This window comes from Mobula hypostoma, chromosome 4, assembly GCF_963921235.1.
Source record: "Mobula hypostoma chromosome 4, sMobHyp1.1, whole genome shotgun sequence".
Taxonomy (NCBI): Eukaryota; Metazoa; Chordata; class Chondrichthyes; order Myliobatiformes; family Myliobatidae; genus Mobula; species Mobula hypostoma.
Window position 1 is genome coordinate 28,774,308 of NC_086100.1, and position 21,370 is coordinate 28,795,677.

Consider the following 21,370-nt stretch of genomic DNA (forward strand, 5'->3'; position numbering starts at 1 on the left):
TTTTTGTTTCAGATTACCTGCATCTGTGGTATTTTGCTTTTTCCTTAAGGGGACAGACACAGATTTCTAACCTCATCCTCAAAGCAACCCAAAGAGAGTCAAGGGGCTGGAAGTGAAAGATTCCACATTTGCCTGAACTCATTTTGATGATGGCTTCATTTCAAATCTTTGTCCCATGCCACCTTAGGGAACAACTTGTATGATATTTAAATCAAGCTCATTACTGTAAGCCCAACATTAAAAAAAGAGACAAAGTCATCGAGGTTAAAGAGGAGTGTGTCCCTATCTGAATTCCTGCATTGACTAACACCATCCCCTCAAACAAATCTTCTGTTGCTGTCAGCCTCTCTTCCTCTCTGCTTTACCAGCCATTTAGCCTTCTGGACCACTGCCACTCAATTGCTGGCCTGATTCCCCCAGCCCACTTTCTAATCTATAATCTTTCTCATTTCCCAACACCCTCTCACTCATTCCATTCCTCAGCTCTGGTTAGTTTTAATGTACAAGCCTGCCCCACCACTCACTGAGATTGGGGCAGATCTACCTCAGCACCTGCTCCACATCTGCACCCCTCGATTCCTGTCACACCCTCAAACCCACCACCCACCTGGAACTTATTGACCGAACGCCCTCAGCCCAACCAACATCCAGCTTTCTCTGGTGAAGAAACTTTTAATCTCCACAAGTGCAGGGATAGGAAAACTTTGGAGGGATGAGGGCCAATCATGGGCAAATGGGATCAGTACAGGAAGGCAACTTGACCAGCATGGATGAATTGGGCTGAATGGCCTGTTTCTATGCTGTGTGACTCTATGATTGGAATGAAAAAGCAAAAGAAAAAAGATCTCAGGAACCATAGTGCTCTGTAAGAGATTAAAAAGCTGGGTATAGGGTGGGTTTATGAAAATAAGGAAACAGTTGATGCAGGATCAATTTCAACATTTAAGAGAAGTTTAGATAAATATGTGAATGGGAGGGGTATGGAGAGCCGTATTCCAGGTATGGGTCGATGGGATTATGCAGAACAACAGTTCAGCATGGACTTGATGGGCCAAAGGAACTGCTTCTGTACTGCACTTTTCTAAGACTCTATAAGCATGCTACGTAGCCATTAAAATTCAGCAGGACCCCTGTGAACCTGGGATTTTGTGACTCTTCTGCGGGCAACGCTTGTTCCCTGTTCCCTCTACAACTACCCTCAAGTATCAGGGTGCATGTTTCTATTTTACTTTCTCTATTAATTTTTAAACTTTTTTCGTAAATACTAGTTTTATTGATTCCTGCATTTCAATTAGATAGTTTTGCTTACAAACTCCCACAGTAATTTTGTCACACGTTGGGTAATTTCTTGGTGAGGGCAGTAAGTCTTCAGCTAAACACCTATTGTTGGGTCCAGCAATGTCACAGAATCATACTGTATGTACAGCCTGTTCTTAAATCCAAAGTATGATCTTCAATCTGAAATGTTAGCAATTATTTTACTTCATACACGTATGCTGCCTCACATTTTGAGTATGTATTTCTTCCATTTTCTCTTTCTTTAATTTTTTTAATACAATTTTTATTAAGTTTTCAAAAAGAAAACATAGAAAGATAATATCCACCCTCCCCCCATATACTCCTACCTAAAAAAGAAAAGAAAGAAGAAAAAAAGAAGAACCGCCTGAATATTCTTTAATTTTTAAAGTTGCCCCTGCACTTTGCAGTAAATCCTTAACTTTCACAGAGGTTACGTTCCTGAAATGACTAGGCCTTCGAAAAATATAATTCCATTTACTGCCGATGGGAATGAGGGAGGGCAGGTGACAGAAGTTTGTTTAGAGGAACACCTTTCATCTAGTGATCATTATGCCATTAGTTTCAAGATAATTGTGGAGAAGAATAGGTTTGGTCCTTGGGTTGACATTCTAAGTTGGAGAAAGTCCAATTTTGATGGTATCAGAAAGGGTCTGGCGAGTGTGGTTTGGGCCAGTTTGTTTTCTGGCGAAGGCGTACTTGGTAAATGGGAGGCTTTCAAAAGTGAAATTTTGAGAGCAGAGGGTTTGTATGCTCCTGTCAGAATAAAAGGCAAGGTTAATAGGCTTAGGGGAACCTTGGTTTTCAAGAGATATTGAGGCCCTGGGTAAGATGAAGGAGGTGAATAGCAGAGAACACACAGGCAGGAGGGAAGAAATGAGGTACTTGAGGAGAATAAGGAATACAAGAGAACACTTAAGAAGGAAATCGGGAAGGCTAGAAAAAGACTTGAGGGTGGTCTCGCAGACAAGGTGAAGCAGAATCTCAAAGGCCTCTACAGATATATTCCTAAGAGCAAAAGGATGGCAAAGGACAAAATTTGTGCTTTTGTGGATTAGCATGGTCATTTATGCATGGAGCCAAAAGAGATGGAGTGGATCTTAAATCTATATTTACTTGGGAGATGGACACATAGAGTTTATTCAACTGAGGCAAATCAGCAGTGAGGTTATAGACTGTATACAGTTAGCAGAGGAGGAGGTTGATTGCTGTCTTGAGGCAAGTTAGGGTGGATAAATCCCCAGGAGCTGACAAGGTGTTCCCTCAGACCTCCTGGGAGGCTAGTGCCAAAATTTCAGTGGCTTAGCAGGGATATTATAAAATAAACTTAGCAATGAGAGAGGTGCTGGAGGACTGAAGAATAGCTAATGTTGTTCTTTTGTTCAAGAAAGATTCTAAAAATAAGCCAGGAAATTATAGGCCAGTGAGCCTGACTATACAAGCAACTATACAAGTATATAAGTATTTGAATAGGCAGCGACTGATTAGGAATAGTCAACATGGCATTGTGCAAGGTAAATTGTGTCTAAACAATATCATTGATTATTTGAGGAAGTTACCAGGAGAGTTGATGAAAGCAAGGCAGTGGATGTTGTCTACTAGAATTTAGCAAAGCCTTTGGCAAGGTGTCGCACAAAAGGGTGGCGAGGAAAGTTCAGTCACCTGGCCTTTAGGATGAGGTAGTAAATTGGATTGGACATTGGCTTTGCGGGAGCAGCCAGAGAGTGGTTGTAGATGGTTGCCTCTCTGACTGGAGGCCTGAAACTAGTGATGTGCTGCAGGTATCGGTACTGTGTTGTTTGTCATCTATATCAATGATCTGGATGATAATGTGTTAAACTGGATCAGAAAATTTGTGGATGACACCAAGACTGGACAGCAAGGAAGCCTACCAAAGCTTGCAGCGGAATGTGGGCCAGCTGGTAAAATGGCAGATGGAATTTAGGGCAGACAAGTGTGAGTGTTGCACTTTGGGGGGACCAACCAGGGATGGACTAACACAGTGAGTGGCAGGGCATCGAGGGATGTGATATAACAAATGGATCAGGGAATACAGATCCATAATTCCTTGAAAGTGGGGTCACAGGTAGGTTCGCAAAAAGAGCTTTTGGCATATGGCCTTTATCAATCAATGTATTGAGTACAGGAGATGGGACGTTATCTTGAAGTTGTATAAGGTGTAGGTGAGGCCTAGTTTGGAGTATTGTTTGCAGTTTGGATCACCTATCTATAGAGAAGATATCAATAAGGTTGAAAGAGTGTAGAGAAAATTTACAGGGATATTGCAGGACTGGAGGATCTGAGTTATAGAGAAAGGTTGCATAGGTTAGGAGTTTATTCCCTAGAATGTAGAAGATTGAAGAGAGATTTGATGGAGGTATATAAAATTTTGAGGAGTATAAATAGGGTAAATGCAAGCAGGTTTTTCCATTGAGGTTGGATGAGACTAGAACTAGAGGTCATGGGTTAATAGTGAAAGGCAAAATATTTAAGGGGAACATAAGGGGGAACCTCAGTGTTTCCGTTCAGGGACGATTTCCAGGTTATTATGCTTTGTACATTATTAACGTAATGATTATAGCAAATCGAGGGCTTACAGGAAGGCAGAAACGTAAAATAATCTCTGCTGCCAGGAATAAGTCATAGACAAATCCATAGGGCTAAAGACTGACATGTCCCCTGGATCTGTTGGCTTCTGATCTAGGTATTAGAGGAGGTGGTTGTAGAGTTAGTGAGTACACTTTTCGTGACCTGTCGAAATTCCTGTGATTTTGAAGAAGTCACAGGGGATTAGAACATTGCAGACTTTATTCATGAAAGAAGAAAAACAGAAAGCAGCATAGTATAGGCCAGGTAGCCAAACATCTGTTGTTGGGAAAATGCTGCACTTCATTCTTAAGGAGAAAATGACAGGGCTTTTAGAAAATTGTAGGACAATTAACCAAAGTGAAAGTGGTTTTCCAATTCTTTGGCAGAGTAAACAACGAGGGGAAATAGTAGATGTATTTGGATTAAGATGCCACAGGTATATGATATTGGGGATAATATATTGGCATGAATAGGGTGTTGCTAACTGACAGGAAATAGCATCAGGAAAATGGATCACCTTCGGATTGGCAGTTAAGAACTGAATGGGTGCGATAGTATTCAGCTGGACCCTCTAGTCGCTAACTTGCTGGATTGAAAGCCTGGGGCCTGGGGCCTGGGGATAGAGGGCAGACTGAGTGCAGTGTAGCCAACCTTGCAGATGGTTAGTAGTTCCAGAGAAAGGAATCACCTATGTTTCTCAGACTTGTCATCTGCAGAAATTCTCTAATGACTCAGCAATAGTTCAGTGTATAAAGGGAGGATGGGAGAAGGAATACAGGGTCTTGGTGGAGGACTTTGACAAATGGTGCAAGCTGAATCACCTGCAGCTCAAGATCAGTAAGACAAAGGAGATGGTGATGGACTTTAGGAAGACTAAGCCTGCACTGCTCCCTGTTACTATTGATGATGAGGACCTGGATGTGGTGAGGACCTACAGGTACCTGGGGCTGCACTTGGATGACAGACTTGAGTGGAGCACCAACACAGAGGCTGTGTACAAGAAGGGCCAGAGTAGCCTCTACTTCCTGAGGAGACTGAGGTCCTTTGGAGCATGCAGGCCTCTCCTTCACACGTTCTACCAGTCTGTTGTCGCCAATACCATCTCCTATGTGGTGCTCTGCTGGGGCGATGGCATCAACACGGGTGATGCCAAAAGGCTCAATAAACTGATTAGAAAGGCTGGGTCTATTATAGGAGTCAAACTGGGCACACTGGAGGCTGTGGTAGAACAAAGGACTCCACGGAAAATGCTTGCAATTCTGGACGATGTTTCTCACCCTCTGCGTGCCACCTTAGCTGAACGGAGGAGCTAATTTTAGTAATGGACAAAGACAATTGTGCTGCTCTAAAGAGTGCTATATGAAGTCACTCCTACCCTCGGCTATTAGGCTCTATAATGAATCAACCTCTATCCGGGGAAGTGATGACCCCCTTCTGTTAGACTGTGGTAACTTATTTTTTTTTAATTTTTTATTCTTTCTACTTCTCTTCTGATATTTGTATCTGTGCACTTGTAATGCTACTGTGACAATGTAATTTCCTTTGGGATCAACAGAGTATTTATCTATCTAATTGGAGATGAGGCAGAGTATCTTCTCTAAAAGGGCTGTGGAAGTGGTGTCATTGAATATACAGTATTCTAGATAAAGATTAACAGATACTTAAACTACAAGGGAGCTGAAGAGCATGGGGAGAAAGCAAGAAAGTGGTGTTGAGGCCAAGGCCGGCTCTGTCATGATCTTTATTCCAGTTTCTTATGATCTTATGTATGTAGCAAAAACTACTGAATCATAAATGTCTTTCCTGTTTCAGGTATCTCTATAAAAGGGTTTCGGGGAAATCCAGGTTGCTTGGGACCCACACACATGAAAGGTCCTCCAGGCACACCTGGCAATCCAGGACCCCGAGGCCCAGTTGGTCAACAAGGTGACCCAGGTCCTGCAGGTATCAAGGGAAGACCTGGAACTCTTGGTCCAGTAGGTAGGCTGTGACTGCTTCCCTACGGTGTGATATTATTTATCGTCTTCTTCAAGGATTTGTGACATTTCTCATCTTCCAGATCTCTGAATTGATACCTCAGATGACCCGGCTCACCAGCGGTGGTGAATCCCATGTGTTCCATTTCCTTCGCCTCTTACAGGGCCACAACCCAGCTGTATCAGTCACCCCATTCTACAAACAGCCTCACTTCATATCTTTAAAAACGCAGACACGAGGAATTCTGCAGATGCTGGAAATTCAAGCAACACACATCAAAGTTGCTGGTGAACGCAGCAGGCCAGGCAGCATCTCTGGGAAGAGGTACAGTCGACGTTTCAGGCCGAGACCCTTCGTCAGGACTAACTGAAGGAAGAGCTAGTAAGAGATTTGAAAGTGGGAGGGGGAGGGGGAGAGGTACGTCGACTGTACCTCTTCCTAGAGATGCTGCCTGGCCTGCTGCGTTCACCAGCAACTTTGATGTGTGTCACTTCATATCTTAATCATTTTCTACCATTCTCTTTTACACAGAGTTGTCTTTGACATCGTTTAAAGTGTTCACTACAGTCCATCAGTAAACATTATTCACTAAAGAGAGCTTGATTGAACTTGCAAGTTGTTAACTGTAATTATTTGCCAAATTAAAAATTAAATAATTCAAAAACATGAATGGCATAACTCCCTGCTATTGACGTTGCACCTTGAATCATAAATATTGGTTTTAAAATGAGTGCATCAAAATGCTTTTCCTTTCACTGTAATTATGTTCACTTCCCCTTTTGAATGGTGGATCAAAGGGAAAATACAGTTTTTCACAATTGTACAAACACCATATTTTCCAATTATATACGCTTTCCCATGAACACTGACACACCAAATTTCCCAATCTCTCTCATTCTACCCTGGTGACACATCAGACAGAGGCACACACACATTGGTTGATCGCATGCAGAAAGATATAGATGTGATCAATAAATAAAAAATACATATACACACAGAAATATATCCAGAAATGCACTAGAAAAAAAGCAAGCGATATCATGAAGGATCATTCTTATGGGCTGTTAGTCCAACTCCCATTAGGGAAGAGGCTACTCAGCATTCGTGCCAGGACTACAGACACAAAAATAATTATGTCCCCCAAGCCATCAGGCTGTTCGACACCTCCACCATTACTCCACTCCACCATCCCCACCACCACTACATACACATCATCTAGTGTCACTTTACGCAGATACAATCAAATCTATGTATATAACAGCTGTACATTATGTTCATCAGACTGCTTTTATATTTATTGTGTTTTCCTTTTGATTTTATTTCATTGTGTTGTTTATGTTTTTGTGTGTTTTTCATACTGCATCAGATCTGGTGTAACAACCATTTCATTCTCCTTTACACTCGTGTACTGAAGAACTGCAATAAACAAGTTTGAATCTTGAATCCAGAATCTACCATATTTCTCTTTCTCCTGCATGCTTGTACACAAGACAATTTTCTAATCACACATACCAAATTGACCAATCTTCCTCTCTCTCTGAAATGTGTAAGAGAAATTAGTATGTATGATTAGGGAATCTCATTGAAATGTGTAAATGATAGTCCCCAATCATACATACTAAATCCTCCCAAAGCATCCACTAAAGGCATGTGGAGACTTGCCTCATAGGTCTGTAGCAAGCTGACAAGATATTCTGAGTAACTTATTGTAACAGCACACCTGATTATAGATGGTTTATTTATCTGAGTCTCTTTATGTATTAGGCTGCAAAGGTGACCAAGGCATTGCGGGATTTCCAGGAGTACCAGGTCCATGGGGACAACCAGGCCCTTCTGGACCACAAGGACCAAATGGAGACTGTGGAATGAATGGCCCAGATGGAAATAAAGGGTCTATTGGAATAAAAGGTACTAAACATTGGATTTTAGTCTGACATGTTGTTTCAGTTGTAAATCTGGTCTTAATGTTTCCTTGTGAATCATTAACATGCTCTATTTGTAAATTAGAATCAGTATTTCTACATTTAAAACAATTTACAAACCTAAGTCATACTGAAAAAGTGCTTGAACTGGTACTTAGAAAAAAGAGTGATGATGCAGGGCATGGTGTTGAGAAAGCAGATAAACATAGACAAGATTCACAGTTGGCCTGGATGAGCCGGGCCAAAAGGGGCTGTTTCTGTGTGCTGTACGGTCCTATGATTCTATATCCTATGTGGGGCTATATTTTTTTTAGCCCTTTCCTTTCATGAATTAGACAGAAAAGATAGCCTTTGGGATTTCAAGCATTGAGGTCTGTGGTTTATAAATTCTGCTCTTTCTCTTTCTATCTCCATTTGGAAAGAAATATATTACTCTATATATGACTTCAGCATTTCAGATCATTCCTCAAACACCTGCTGTGCTTTGGTTCTCGAGGGCATTCTTTGAATGAATGTGAAGGTGGTGTGCTTCATTGTGGTGGTCTCATTTATCTGCATCGATCAGTGCTTGGACCTTAGCTTTTAACAATCCAGACTCTGAAATCCAAGACACAATTTCTAGATTTAGAAACATAGAAACATAGAAAACCTACAGCACAATACAGGCCCTTTGGCCCTCAAAACTGTTCCGAATATGTCCTTACCTTAGAACTACCGAGGCTTACCCATAGCCCTCTATTTTGCTAAGCTCCATATATCCATCCAGGAGTCTCTTAAAAGACCCTACTGTTTCTGCCTCCACCGCCGCTGCCGGCAGCCCATTCCATGCATTCACCACTCTCTGCATAAAAAAACTTACCCCTGACATCTCCTCCATACCTACTTCCAAGCACCTTAAAACTATGCCCTCTCGTGCTAGCAGTTTCAGCCCTGAGAAAAAGCCTCTGACTATCCACACAATCAATGCCTCTCATTATCTTGTACACCTCTATCAGGTCACCTCTCATCCTCCATCGCTCCAAGGAGAAAAGGCCAAGTTCACTCAACCTCTTCTCATGAGGCATGTTCCCCAATCCAGGCAACATCCTCGTAAATCTCCTCTGCACCCTTTCTATGATTTCCTCGTCCTTCCTGTAGTGAGGTGACCAGAATTGAGCTCAGTACTCCAAGTGGGGTCTAACCAGGGTCCTATATAGCTGCAACATTACCTCTTGGCTCTTAAACTCAATCCCACGATTGATAAAGGCCAATGTACCGTGTGCCTTCTTAACCACAGAGTCAACCTGCGCAGCAGCTTTGAGTATCTTATGGACTCGGACCCCAAGATCACTCTTTTCCTCCACACTGCCAAGAGTCTTGCCATTAATACTATATTCTGCCATCATATTTGACCTACCAAAATGAACCACCTCATACTTATCTGGGTTGAACTCCATCTGCCACTTCTCAGCCCAATTTTGCATCCTATCAATGTCCCGCTGTAACCTCTGACAGCCCTCTGACTATCCACAAAGCGTCCAAACTTTGCGTCATCAGCAAATTTACTAATCCATCCTTCCACTTCCTCATCCAGGTCATTTATAAAAATCACAAAGAGTAAGGGTCCCAGAACAGATCCCTGAGGCACACCACTGGTCACCGACCTCCATGCAGAATATGACCCATCTACAACCACTCTTTGCCTTCTGTGGGCAAGCCAGTTCTGGATCCACAAAGCAATGTCCCCTTGGATCCCATGCCTCCTTACTTTCACAATAAGCTTTGCATGGGGTCAAAAGCCTTGCTAAAATCCATAACGACTACACCTACGGCTCTACTTTCATTAATACGTTTAGTCACATCCTCAAAAAATTTAATCAGGCTTGTAAGGCACGATCTGCCCTTGACAAAGCCATGCTGACTATTCCTAATCATATTATGCCTCTCCAAATGTTCATAAATCCTGCCTCTCAGGATCTTCTCCATCAACTTGCCAACCACTGAAGTAAGACTCACTGGTCTATAATTGCCTGGGCTATCTCTACTCCCTTTCTTGAATAAGGGAACAACATCCACAACTCCCCAGTCCTCCAGAACCTCTCCTGTCCCCATTGATGATGCAAAGATCATCACCAGAGGCTCAACAATTTCCTCCCTCTCCTCCCACAGTAGCCTGGGGTATATCTCATCCGGTCCCGGTGACTTATCCAACTTGATGCTTTCTAAAAGCTCCAGCGCATCCTCTTCCTGAATATCTACAAGCTCAAGCATTTCAGTTTGCTACAAGTCATCCCTACAATCACCAAGATCTTTTTCCGTAGTGAGTACTGAAGCGAAGTATTCATTAAGTACCTCCAGTATTTCATCTGGTTCTATACATACTTTTCCACTGTCACACTTGATTGGTCCTATTCTCTCACGTCTTATCCTCTTGCACTTCACATACTTGTAGAATGCCTTGGGGTTTTTCTTAATCCTGTCCGCCAAGGCCTTCTCATGGCCCCTTCTGGTTCTCCTAATTTCATTCTTAAGCTCCTTCCTACTAGCCTTAGAATCTTCTGGATCTCTATCATTGCCTAGTTTTTTGAACCTTTTGTAAGCTCTTCTTTTCTTCTTGACTAGATTTACAACAGACTTTGTACACCACGGTTCCTGTACCCTACCATCTTTTCCCTGTCTCATTGGAACGTATCTATACAGAACCCCGTACAAATATCCCCTGAACACTTGCCACATTTCTTCCGCATGTTGTTTCCAATTTAGGCTTCCAAGTTCCTGACTGATAGCCTCATATTTCCCCTTACTCCAATTAAACATTTCCCTAACTTCTCTGTTCCTATCCTTCTCCAATGCTATGGTAAAGGAGATAGAATTGTGATCACTATCTCCAAAATGCTCTCCCACTGAGAGACCTGACACCTGAACAGGTTCATTTCCCAAATACTGGATAGAAACATACATAGAAACATAGAAAATAGGTGCAGGAGTAGGCCATTCGGCCCTTCGAGCCTGCACCGCCATTTATTATGATCATGGCTGATCATCCAACTCAGAACCCAGCCTTCCCTCCATACCCCCTGACCCCTGTAGCCACAAGGGCCATATCTAACTTCCTTTTAAACATAGCTAATGAACTGGCCTCAACAGTTTGCTGTGGCAGAGAATTCCACAGATTCACCACTCTCTGTGTGAAGAAGTTTTTCCTAACCTCGGTCCTAAAAGGCTTCCCCTCTATCCTCAAACTGTGACCCCTCGTTCTAGACCTCCCCAACATCGGGAACAATCTTCCCGCATCTAGCCTGTCCAATCCCTTTAGGATCTTATACGTTTCAATCAGATCCCCCCTCAATCTTCAAAATTCCAACGAGTACAAGCCCAGTTCATCCAGTCTTTCTTCATATGAAAGACCTGCCATCCCAGGAATCAATCTGGTGAACCTTCTTTGTACTCCCTCTATGGCAAAGATGTCTTTCCTCAGATTAGGGGACCAAAACTGCACACAATACTCCAGGTGTGGTCTCACCAAGGCCTTGTACAACTGCAGTAGTACCTCCCTGCTCCTGTACTCGAATCCTCTCGCTATAAATGCCAGCATACCGTTCGCCTTTTTCACCGCCTGCTGTACCTGCATGCCCACTTTCAATGACTGGTGTATAATGACACCCAGGTCTCGTTGCACCTCCCCTTTTCCTAATCGGCCACCATTCAGATAATAATCTGTTTTCCTATTTTTGCCACCAAAGTGGATAACTTCACATTTATCCACATTAAATTGCATCTGCCATGAGTTTGCCCACTCACCCAACCTATCCAAGTCACCCTGCATCCTCTTAGCATCCTCCTCACTGCTAACACTGCCACCCAGCTTTGTGTCATCTGCAAACTTGGAGATGCTGCATTTAATTCCCTCATCCAAGTCATTAATATATATTGTAAACAACTGGGGTCCCAGCACTGAGCCTTGCGGTACCCCACTAGTCACCGCCTGCCATTCTGAAAAGGTCCCGTTTATTCCCACTCTTTGCTTCCTGTCTGCTAACCAATTCTCCACCCACACCAATACCTTACCCCCAATACCGTGTGCTTTAAGTTTGCACACTAATCTCCTGTGTGGGACCTTGTCAAAAGCCTTTTGAAAATCCAAATATACCACATCCACTGGTTCTCCCCTATCCACTCTACTAGTTACATCCTCAAAAAATTCTATGAGATTCGTCAGACATGATTTTCCTTTCACAAATCCATGCTGACTTTGTCCGATCATTTCACCGCTTTCCAAATGTGCTGTTATCACATCCTTGATAACTGACTCCAGCAGTTTCCCCACCACCGACGTTAGGCTAACCGGCCTATAATTCCCCGGTTTCTCTCTCCCTCCTTTTTTAAAAAGTGGGGTTACATTAGCCACCCTCCAATCTCAGGAACTAGTCCAGAATCTAACGAGTTTTGAAAAATTATCACTAATGCATCCACTATTTCTTGGGCCACTTCCTTAAGCACTCTGGGATGCAGACCATCTGGCCCTGGGGATTTATCTGCCTTCAATCCCTTCAATTTACCTAACACCACTTCCCTACTAACATGTATTTCGCTCAGTTCCTCCATCTCACTGGACCCTCTGTCCCTTACTATTTCTGGAAGATTATTTATGTCCTCCTTAGTGAAGACAGAACCAAAGTAATTATTCAATTGGTCTGCCATGTCCTTGCTCCCCATAATCAATTCACCTGTTTCTGTTTGCAGGGGACCTACATTTGTCTTTATCAGTCTTTTCCTTTTTACATATCTATAAAAGCTTTTACAGTCCGTTTTTATGTTCTCTGCTAGTTTTCTCTCATAATCTTTTTTCCCCTTCCTAATTAAGCCCTTTGTCCTCCTCTGCTGAACTCTGAATTTCTCCCAGTCCTCAGGTGAGCCACTTTCTCTGGCTAATTTGTATGCTACTTCTTTGGAATTGATACTATCCCTAATTTCTCTTGTCAGCCACGGGTGCACTACCTTCCTTGATTTATTCTTTTGCCAAACTGGGATGAACAATTGTTGTAGTTCATCCATGCAACCTTTAAATGCCTGCCATTGCATATCCACCGTCAATCCTTGAAGTGTCATTTGCCAGTCTATCTTAGCTAATTCACATCTCATACCTTCAAAGTTACCCCTCTTTAAGTTCAGAACCTTTGTTTCTGAATTAACTACGTCACTCTCCATGTTAATGAAGAATTCCACCATATTATGGTCACTCTTACCCAAGGGGCCTCTCACGACAAGATCGCTAATTAACCCTTCCTCATTGCTCAAAACCCAGTCCAGAATAGCCTGCTCTCTAGTCGGTTCCTCGACATGTTGGTTCAAAAAACCATCCCGCATACATTCCAAGAAATCCTCTTCCTCAGCACCTTTACCAATTTGGTTCACCCAGTCTACATGTAGATTGAAGTCACCCATTATAACTGCTGTTCCTTTATTGCACACATTTCTAATTTCCTGTTTAATACCATCTCCGACCTCACTACTACTGTTAGGTGGCCTGTACACAACTCCCACCAGCGTCTTCTGCCCCTTAGTGTTACGCAGCTCGACCCATATCGATTCCACATCTTCCCGGCTTATGTCCTTCCTTTCTATTGCGTTAATCTCTTTTTTAACCAGCAACGCCACCCCACCTCCCCTTCCTTCATGTCTATCCCTCCTGAATATTGAATATCCCTGAACGTTGAGCTCCCATCCCTGGTCACCCTGGAGCCATGTCTCTGTGATCCCAACTATATCATAATCATTAATAACAATCTGCACTTTCAATTCATCCACCTTATTACGAATGCTCCTTGCATTGACACATAAAGCCTTCAGGCACTCTTTTACAACTCTCTTAGCCCTTTTTAATGCTTGCCCTGGATTTGTCGGCCTGCCACTTTTACTTTTCCCCTTTGTACTTTTTGCTTCTACGCTCACTTTACACCCCTCTGTCTCTCTGCACTGGTTCCCATCCCTCTGTTGTGAACTAACCTCCTCACACCTAGCCGCTTTAATTTGATTCCCACCCCCCAACCATTCTAGTTTAAAGTCACCTCAGTAGCCCCCGCTAATCTCCCTGCCAGGATATTGGTCCCCCTAGGATCAAGTACAGCCTCTCCTCTTGTAGGCTTATCTATATATTGTGTCAAGAAACCTTCCTGAACACACCTAACAAACTCCACACCATCTAATCCCCTCACTCTGTTATTGTAACTCCTTTCCAGAATCTGTTTCCCTATCTGCTCCTCGATGTCCCTGTTACTATTGGGTTGTCTGTAAAAAACACCCAGTAGGGTTATTGACCCCTTCCAGTTCCTAACTTCCACCCACAGGGACTCCATAGACAACCCCTCCATGACTTCCTCCTTTTTTGCAGCCATGACACTATCTGTGATCAACAGTGCCATGCCCCTACCTCTTTTGCCTCCCTCCCTGTCCTTTCTAAAACATCTAAAGCCTGGCACTTGAAGTAGCCATTCCTGCCCCTGCACCATCCAAGTCTCTGTAATGGCCACAACATCATAGCTCCAAGTGCTGATCCACGCTCTAAGCTCATGCGCTTTATTCATGATACTCCTCGCATTAAAATAAATACGTCTCAAACCATCGGTCTTAGTGCGTCCCTTCACTATCACCTGCCTATCCTCCCTTTCGCACAGTCTCCAAGCTTTTTCTATTTGTGAACCAACCTCCCTTTTCTCCGTCACTTCAGTTCGGTTCCCACCCCCAGCAGTTCCAGTTTAAACTCCCCCCAATAGCCTTTGCAAACCTTCCTGCCAGGATTGGTGAGAGGGTAGAATAGTGAAAAGGCAAATTCAACACAATATCACACTGGTTAGCCTAATCGCTTTGCAGTGTCAGCTGTAAGATCAGGGTTCAATTCCCACTGCTGCCTGTAAGAAGTGTGTACGTTCTCCCTGTGATAGCGTGAGTTTCCCTGAGTGCTCCAGTTTCCTCCCATATTCAAAAGACGTATGGTTATGGTTAGTAAGCTGTGGGCATGCTTGTTAGCACCAGAAGCAGGTGACACGAGTGAACTGTTCAGTACAATCACTGATTTGATGCAAACAACACGTTCTGTGGTATGTTTCCATATACAGGTACAGATAAAGCTAATTTTTTTTTAACATACAGAATGAGTAAATATTTGTCAATCGAGTTCAATGCCAACAAACATGAGGTGTTTACTTTGGCAGAAATAGAGAGGTCACTTAATGTTTAGAAGCTGCAAATCTACATGGGTACAAGGGTAAGGTGATCTTAGAATCTAAAGTGCAAGTTATGTTTATTGTCATATGCATCTATGCAGTGTAAAACTTACTCGTAGCAACGTGTTCAGGCATGGAGTATCATATAAGTGTCATTCACAGGAAAACCAAATTAAACATAGATTATATACAATTGTGTACAAGACAGAACACAATTAGAACAATGTGATGGAAGTGGCCGGAGTGTTGCTCGTTGGTTCGAAAAGTGAATGGCTGAGGGGAAGATGGATGCATCGTTGATTAAAAGACTGGCCTCGGGTTAGCAAGATTGCAAAAAAAAACACAAACTGTACAAGCAATATTTATTTCTAGAAGAATAGATCTGAAAAGTAAGGCAATTATACTGAATCCTGTTCCATGTTGTCGGACCATGGCCTCCTCTTCTGCCACAATGAGGCACCTCTCAGGCTGGAGGGGGAGCACCTCATATTCTGTCGAGGTAACCTCCAACCTGATGGGATGAACATCGATTTCTCTTTCTGCTAATTTTTTTTCCCTCTTCATCTACTTCCCACTCTGGCTTCTTTCTTCTTCTTCTCACCTGCCTTTTGCCTCCCCCAGGTGTCCCTCTTCCTTCCCTTTCTCCCAAGGTTCACTCTCCTCTCCCATCAGATTCCTTACTTCCCAGGTTTTTATTCCCCCCTCCCCACTTCCCCATCCACCTGGCTTGACCTATCACTATATATCTTGTCCTCCTTCACCCCCCCCCGACCTTTTTACTTTGTCATCTTCCCCCTTCCTTTCCAGTCCTGATGAAGGGTATTGGCATGAAATGTCAATGATTTATTCATTTTTTTAGATGCTGCCTGGCCTGCTGCATATAGTGTGTTGCTCAAACCTTGGTTAGAGCACAGCCCCTGCTTTCTGTAAAGAAAATAAGTCTATGATAGAACATAACATTTTCATAACTTCATACTTTGTTGAAATGAAAAACAGTGAGCAATTTGTAGCTGATCCTGGTAAGTGAGAGACACCCATAGTTTTTATCCAGGAAAACCCTATCAGTATGCTTCACCAATAACTTTGTTGTAGACTGGTACTGCTTTCTATAAAGAGACAATCATAAAATTTGATTTAAACATATGACTTGGCAGAAAGCTGCTGGGGCAGATTTTTACCAGACCCAAACACGAGGAATTCTGCCGATGCTGGAAATTCAAGCAACACACATCAAAGTTGCTGGTGAACGCAGCAGGCCAGGCAGCATCTCTAGGAAGAGGTACAGTCGACGTTTCAGGCCGAGACCCTTCGTCAGGACTAACTGAAGAAAGTGCTAGTAAGAGATTTGAAAGTGGGAGGGGGAGGGGGAGATCCAAAATGATAGGAGAAGATAGGAGGGGGAGGGATGGAGCCAAGAGCTGATAGCGAGTTTGAGTCAAAATGTGGTTGAAAAATTGAAGAGCCAAAGAAATGAAACCATGTCTCACCAGTTCAGTGAAACCATCTCTCACTCAGTTCAGTGAAACCATCTCTCACTGCTCACCATCTGTATGAAGAAGTTTAGATCCTCTCTTCGACGGGAGTTCAGTGAAACCATCTCTCACTGCTCCCCATCTGTAATTTCTTCGGCTCTTCAACTTTTCGACCACATTTTGACTCAGACTCGCTATCAGCTCTTGGCTCCATCCCTCCCCCTCCTGTCTTCTATCATTTTGGATCTCCACCTCCCCCTCCCACTTTCAAATCTCTTACTAGCTCTTCTTTCAGTTAGTCCTGACGAAGGGTCTCAGCCTGAAACGTCGACTGTACCTCTTCCTAGAGATGCTGCCTTTACCAGACCCAGAAGGCTTGGTGTATAGGAAAGGTTCAGAGGGATATGGGCCAATCTCGGGCAAATGGGACTGGTTCAAGCAGGCACGGACTCTTCCACCTATCACTTCCCAGCTTCTTACTTCATCCTCCTGCCCCCAGCTAGCTCTACCTATCACCTTCTAGCTCGTCCTCCTTCCCCAACTCCTCTCCCAGCTTTTTATTCTGGCATCTTTCCCCTTCCTTTTTAGTTCTGATGAAGGGTCCCGCCCCGAAACTCAAGTTGTCTGCATAGACAAGTTGGGCTGAAGGGCTGGTTCCTGTTCTGCATGGCTTGTTGTATTTTTCAATTGAAGCAATATGTGTGAGTAACTTGTTTATTAGTGTGTGACATTACACGTAGGCAAGTTGTGAGTTTTGAGTGAAATGAGTAAGCCCTTGCTGAGTTTATCTACTTGCTGCCTGAGAGGCAAACAGTTCAACAAATCTTATCACACTCCAACTTATCCAAACCACATTTAAAAAGAGAGATGAGTACCCAAAGACGGAATATCTAGCTCAGATTACAGTAGGATTCTTTACACTCATGTACAGTTAGATATTGAAACTGCTGTTCGGGGATGACACTATGCACAATGCCCCAAGAGAATACCTAGTGCAAGAATGGAAATTCATTCAGTGCTTTATCTTGTGCTGAGATTTTGAAAGATGTTATCTGAATACTAACATTACTGGAATATTTTAAATAACACTAATAGGAAAGGAACGATGGTTTTGTTTCAGGAGAAATTGGGGAGCCAGGAGATATGTCAACGCCAAATATCATTTACATAAAAGGTGACCGTGGATTTTCAGGCCCCTCCGGTGAACATGGATTTACAGGGCCAAGAGGTGAGGAGAGACTGCAACTTTATTACTTTTCTAGCCTGTGGCTAGAGGACTATTTAGCTAGCGATGGGGGTAAATGGTGGAACTGATTCCTCTAACTCATGAACGACACGGAATTCAACAAAATCAGATGGTCAGGCTTAACCTTGGCTGTTTGGGTCTGGGTCTGAATCTGCAGCTACTCTGGACAATGGCAATGGCAATGCTCCTAGGAAGTACAGACATCTGGCCTAGGATCTTGTAGGAAATACCACCATGCCTTCAGGACCCTGTCTGAGATTTAACTCCATGGCCTGTGAGCAGAAGTCCTTCATAAGTACCCAAACATGGTTATAAAATGAGGTACAATCGTCCTTTCAGGAATTGCAGGAACGCCACTGTTCAATGATTCAAGTGAGACAAAATCCTTGTCATGCCAATCACACACTTACTTTTATCACTTTCAACATTAGTTTGAAAGTGAATTGTGGTACAAATTCATCCTTGACAACACGTGAAGCACAATAGCGTGGCATGTTCACATTGTCCTCTTTATTTTCTGAAATTCCATCTTGGAATTAAATTGTGGAAATGGAGTTCAACATGCATTTGCTTCTGCGTTGGAACTTCAACCCAGCTTCGCACTGTGCATTAAGCTGCACTCAGTGGAGTAACCAAGCATAAGGTGCTTCGCTCAGCTCAGTAAGATCGCATTAGGGCCAAGTTCGGGGAGGCCAGATGTTAAGTAGCTCCATACTGCAGTGGTCAGGTGGGCAAGTCAGGACTGGAGTGTGGACTATTGCTAGCCAGCTCTTCTGAACAGAGCCGCTGCCATATTGTGGGATTGAATCTCTCCTCTGTTGAACCTTTGCTGCAGCACTGTGCAATAGTGTTCTGGATTCCTGAGCACAAGGGCGGTTTGTTTCATATATTCTTCACTAAAACATCATGATAACTTTTTCAGGAGACAAGGGATTTCCTGGAATTCCAGGGACCCCTGGACACCCTGGAAGGCCTGGCTTACCAGGCCCCAGGAAAGGCTTGTCTGGAATTGTTGGACCAATGGGTCCAGCTGGACGTCAGGGCTTAATGGGAGAAAAAGGTGAAATTGGTATCATTGGATTTCCCGGAATGAAGGGTGAGAAAGTAAGTCTTTGATTCAATAGAACTGTTTCATCAGATTTATTTTGCTATAGCATCAAACCAATGCATTTCAATAGACTTGAGATGATCTCACACTGTGGTTTATTTGTACCTAGGGTGATAATGGAGGATGTGGGATACCCGGATTACCAGGGAATCCTGGTTGTAAAGGTGCAAAAGGTAAGTGTGCATCATTAGTTCCCCAAAATATTTCAGTGATTGTGTTGGTTCCTGCTAAGGCTATCAGAATGAGCTTTAATATCTCCGGCATATATCATGAAATTTGTTAACATAGCCACAGTGATACAATGAAATACATAATAAACAGATGTAGAGAAAAAAAAACTGAATTACATTAAGAATATATACTGTAAGTCTATAGTTAAGTTAAAATAAGTACTGCAAAGTAACAAACTAAAAAAAGTAGTGAGCTAGTGTTCATGGGTTCAATGTCCATTTAGAAATCCGATGAGAGAGGGGAAGGAGCTGTTCCTGAATTGTTGAGTGTGTGCCTTCAGGCTCCTGTACCTCCTTCCCGACTGTAACAATGAGCAGAGGGCATGTCCTGGGTGGTGGGGATCCCTAATGATGGACGTCGCCTTCCTAAGGCACCACTCCTTGATGATATTTTGGATACTATGGAGGCTAGTGTCCATGATGGAGCTGACTAATTTTACAAGTTTCTGCAACTTACTTCAATCCTGTGTGGTAGTCCCTCTGTAGCAAATGATGGTGCAGACAGTCAGAGTGCTTTCTGCAGCACATTCGTAGAAGTTTTCGAGTGTTTCAGATGACAAATGAAATCTCAGACTCCTGATGAAATATAACTGCTGTCTTGTCTCTTTATAGCTGCATTAATATGTTGCATCCAGGTTAGGTTCTCAGATATACTGACAGCCAGGAATTTGAAACTGATCACTCTCTCCATTTCTGATCCCTCTATGAGGATTGGTTTACGTTTCCTCGTCTTGCCCTTCCTGAAGTTCACAATCGTCTCTTTGGTCTAACTGATGTTGAGTGCAAGATTGTTGCTGCGAGACTACTCAACTAAATGGTATCTCACTCCTGTACACTATGAATTGTACTCTCATCCCATGTAGCTAACATTCACTGAATGGAAGCTGCAAGTTTCAGTTACTTGGCATTTGTAGCTCCAAGTGAGCATGATCTGGAATCTTAAAGATTCAAGTTTCTGGATAGTAGATATTCATAAATTCATTTTATTTGGTGTTTAGAAGAATGAAGGGTTACTTAATGAGATGTATAGGATCCCAAGGGGCATGATCCTAAGTTGAGATATTTTTACTAGTGGGAGAGTCTTGAACGAGGGGATGTAATTTCAAGATAAGGGACTAGTCATTTAAAAGAAAGTACATAGATATTTCTCCTCACAGAGGTAGTGAATGTCAGAAATTCTCCAGCCTTGAAAGTTGTGGAGGCTCGATGATTAAATGTTTTAAGTTGGAGGTAGATTAATTTCTGAAAGGTAAAGATTAATTTCAAAAAGATAAAGATTTGATCTCAGGAAATTGGGGGTAATGAGAATCTGGCAGTGAAGGAATTGAGGCTGGGGGTAGATCAACCAGGATCCTATTGAATGGAGAAATAGGGCTAAGGGGCCCGGCGGCCTACGCCTTCTCCTATTTTCTTGTCTTCCTATGCTTTTGGGGATGTCCCCCAAGTGAGCTGTGTGACCATGGTGGTCAATGAGACGCTATTACAGATAGGGGTGTCGCAGCTTGGAGATCAGTCCCAGTGTTGTCTATAAGGAGTCTCTGTATGTCTTCCCCGCACGATGCATGGACTTTCTCTGGGTCCGCCAGTTTCCTTCCACAGTCCAAAGATGTACCAGGTAGGTTAATCGGTTATTGTAAATTGTCCTGTGATTAGGTTACAGTTAAACTGGGGTTGTCAGGGGGTTGCTGGGTGTTGTGACCCAAAGAGACAGGAGGGCTTCTTCCACACTGTATCTCTAAATAAATAGATGAAATAAATATCACTAATACACTAACTGAGGAGGCCACAAAACAAATCAGTGAGGGTAGAGCGATGGATGTGATATATATTCATTTTAGTAAGCCATCTGACAAAGCTCCCCAAGATGGGCTCATCCAGAAAGTTGCAAGGAAACCCGGCTGTGTGGATTTGAAATTGACTTGCTCACAGAAGGCAGAGGGTGGTAGTTGATGGAGCGTATACAAGTCAAATCAAGACAAGTTTATTGTCATTTAACTATGCACATGTATACCATCAAAGAAGACAAGTTTCTCTGAACCAGGTTGTAAAGCACTATAGTACACATAACACACAATCAGTTATGAAAGTAAGGATGAAATCTCCAAATGGATTACACATATATAAACAAACTAAAGTGCATAAATTAAACATTTTAAGGTACAGAACAGATTAACCAGTGACACTTGGAATACAGCAAGGAGTTCAGAAGCCTCATGGCCTGAGGGAAGAAACTGTTTCCCATCCTGACTGTCCTTGTTTTTATGCATTGGAGTCTTCTGCCTGATGGTAGAAAGTCAGAGAGGATGCTGGTTGGATCCTACCTAGAAG

At 42.9% G+C, this 21,370-nt stretch overlaps 1 protein-coding gene across 1 annotated transcript in view; it reads left to right on the forward strand.

The window, feature by feature from the left end:
- Nucleotides 1-21,370, forward strand: part of LOC134345080 (collagen alpha-5(IV) chain-like) — a 217,380-nt gene that overhangs the window by 164,835 nt on the left and 31,175 nt on the right. The window contains exons 32-36 of the mRNA XM_063045211.1: nucleotides 5,698-5,865; nucleotides 7,627-7,770; nucleotides 17,579-17,686; nucleotides 18,627-18,808; nucleotides 18,922-18,985. Of these exons, the coding sequence (XP_062901281.1) occupies nucleotides 5,698-5,865; nucleotides 7,627-7,770; nucleotides 17,579-17,686; nucleotides 18,627-18,808; nucleotides 18,922-18,985 (666 nt within the window). The remainder of the gene's footprint in view (nucleotides 1-5,697; nucleotides 5,866-7,626; nucleotides 7,771-17,578; nucleotides 17,687-18,626; nucleotides 18,809-18,921; nucleotides 18,986-21,370) is intronic.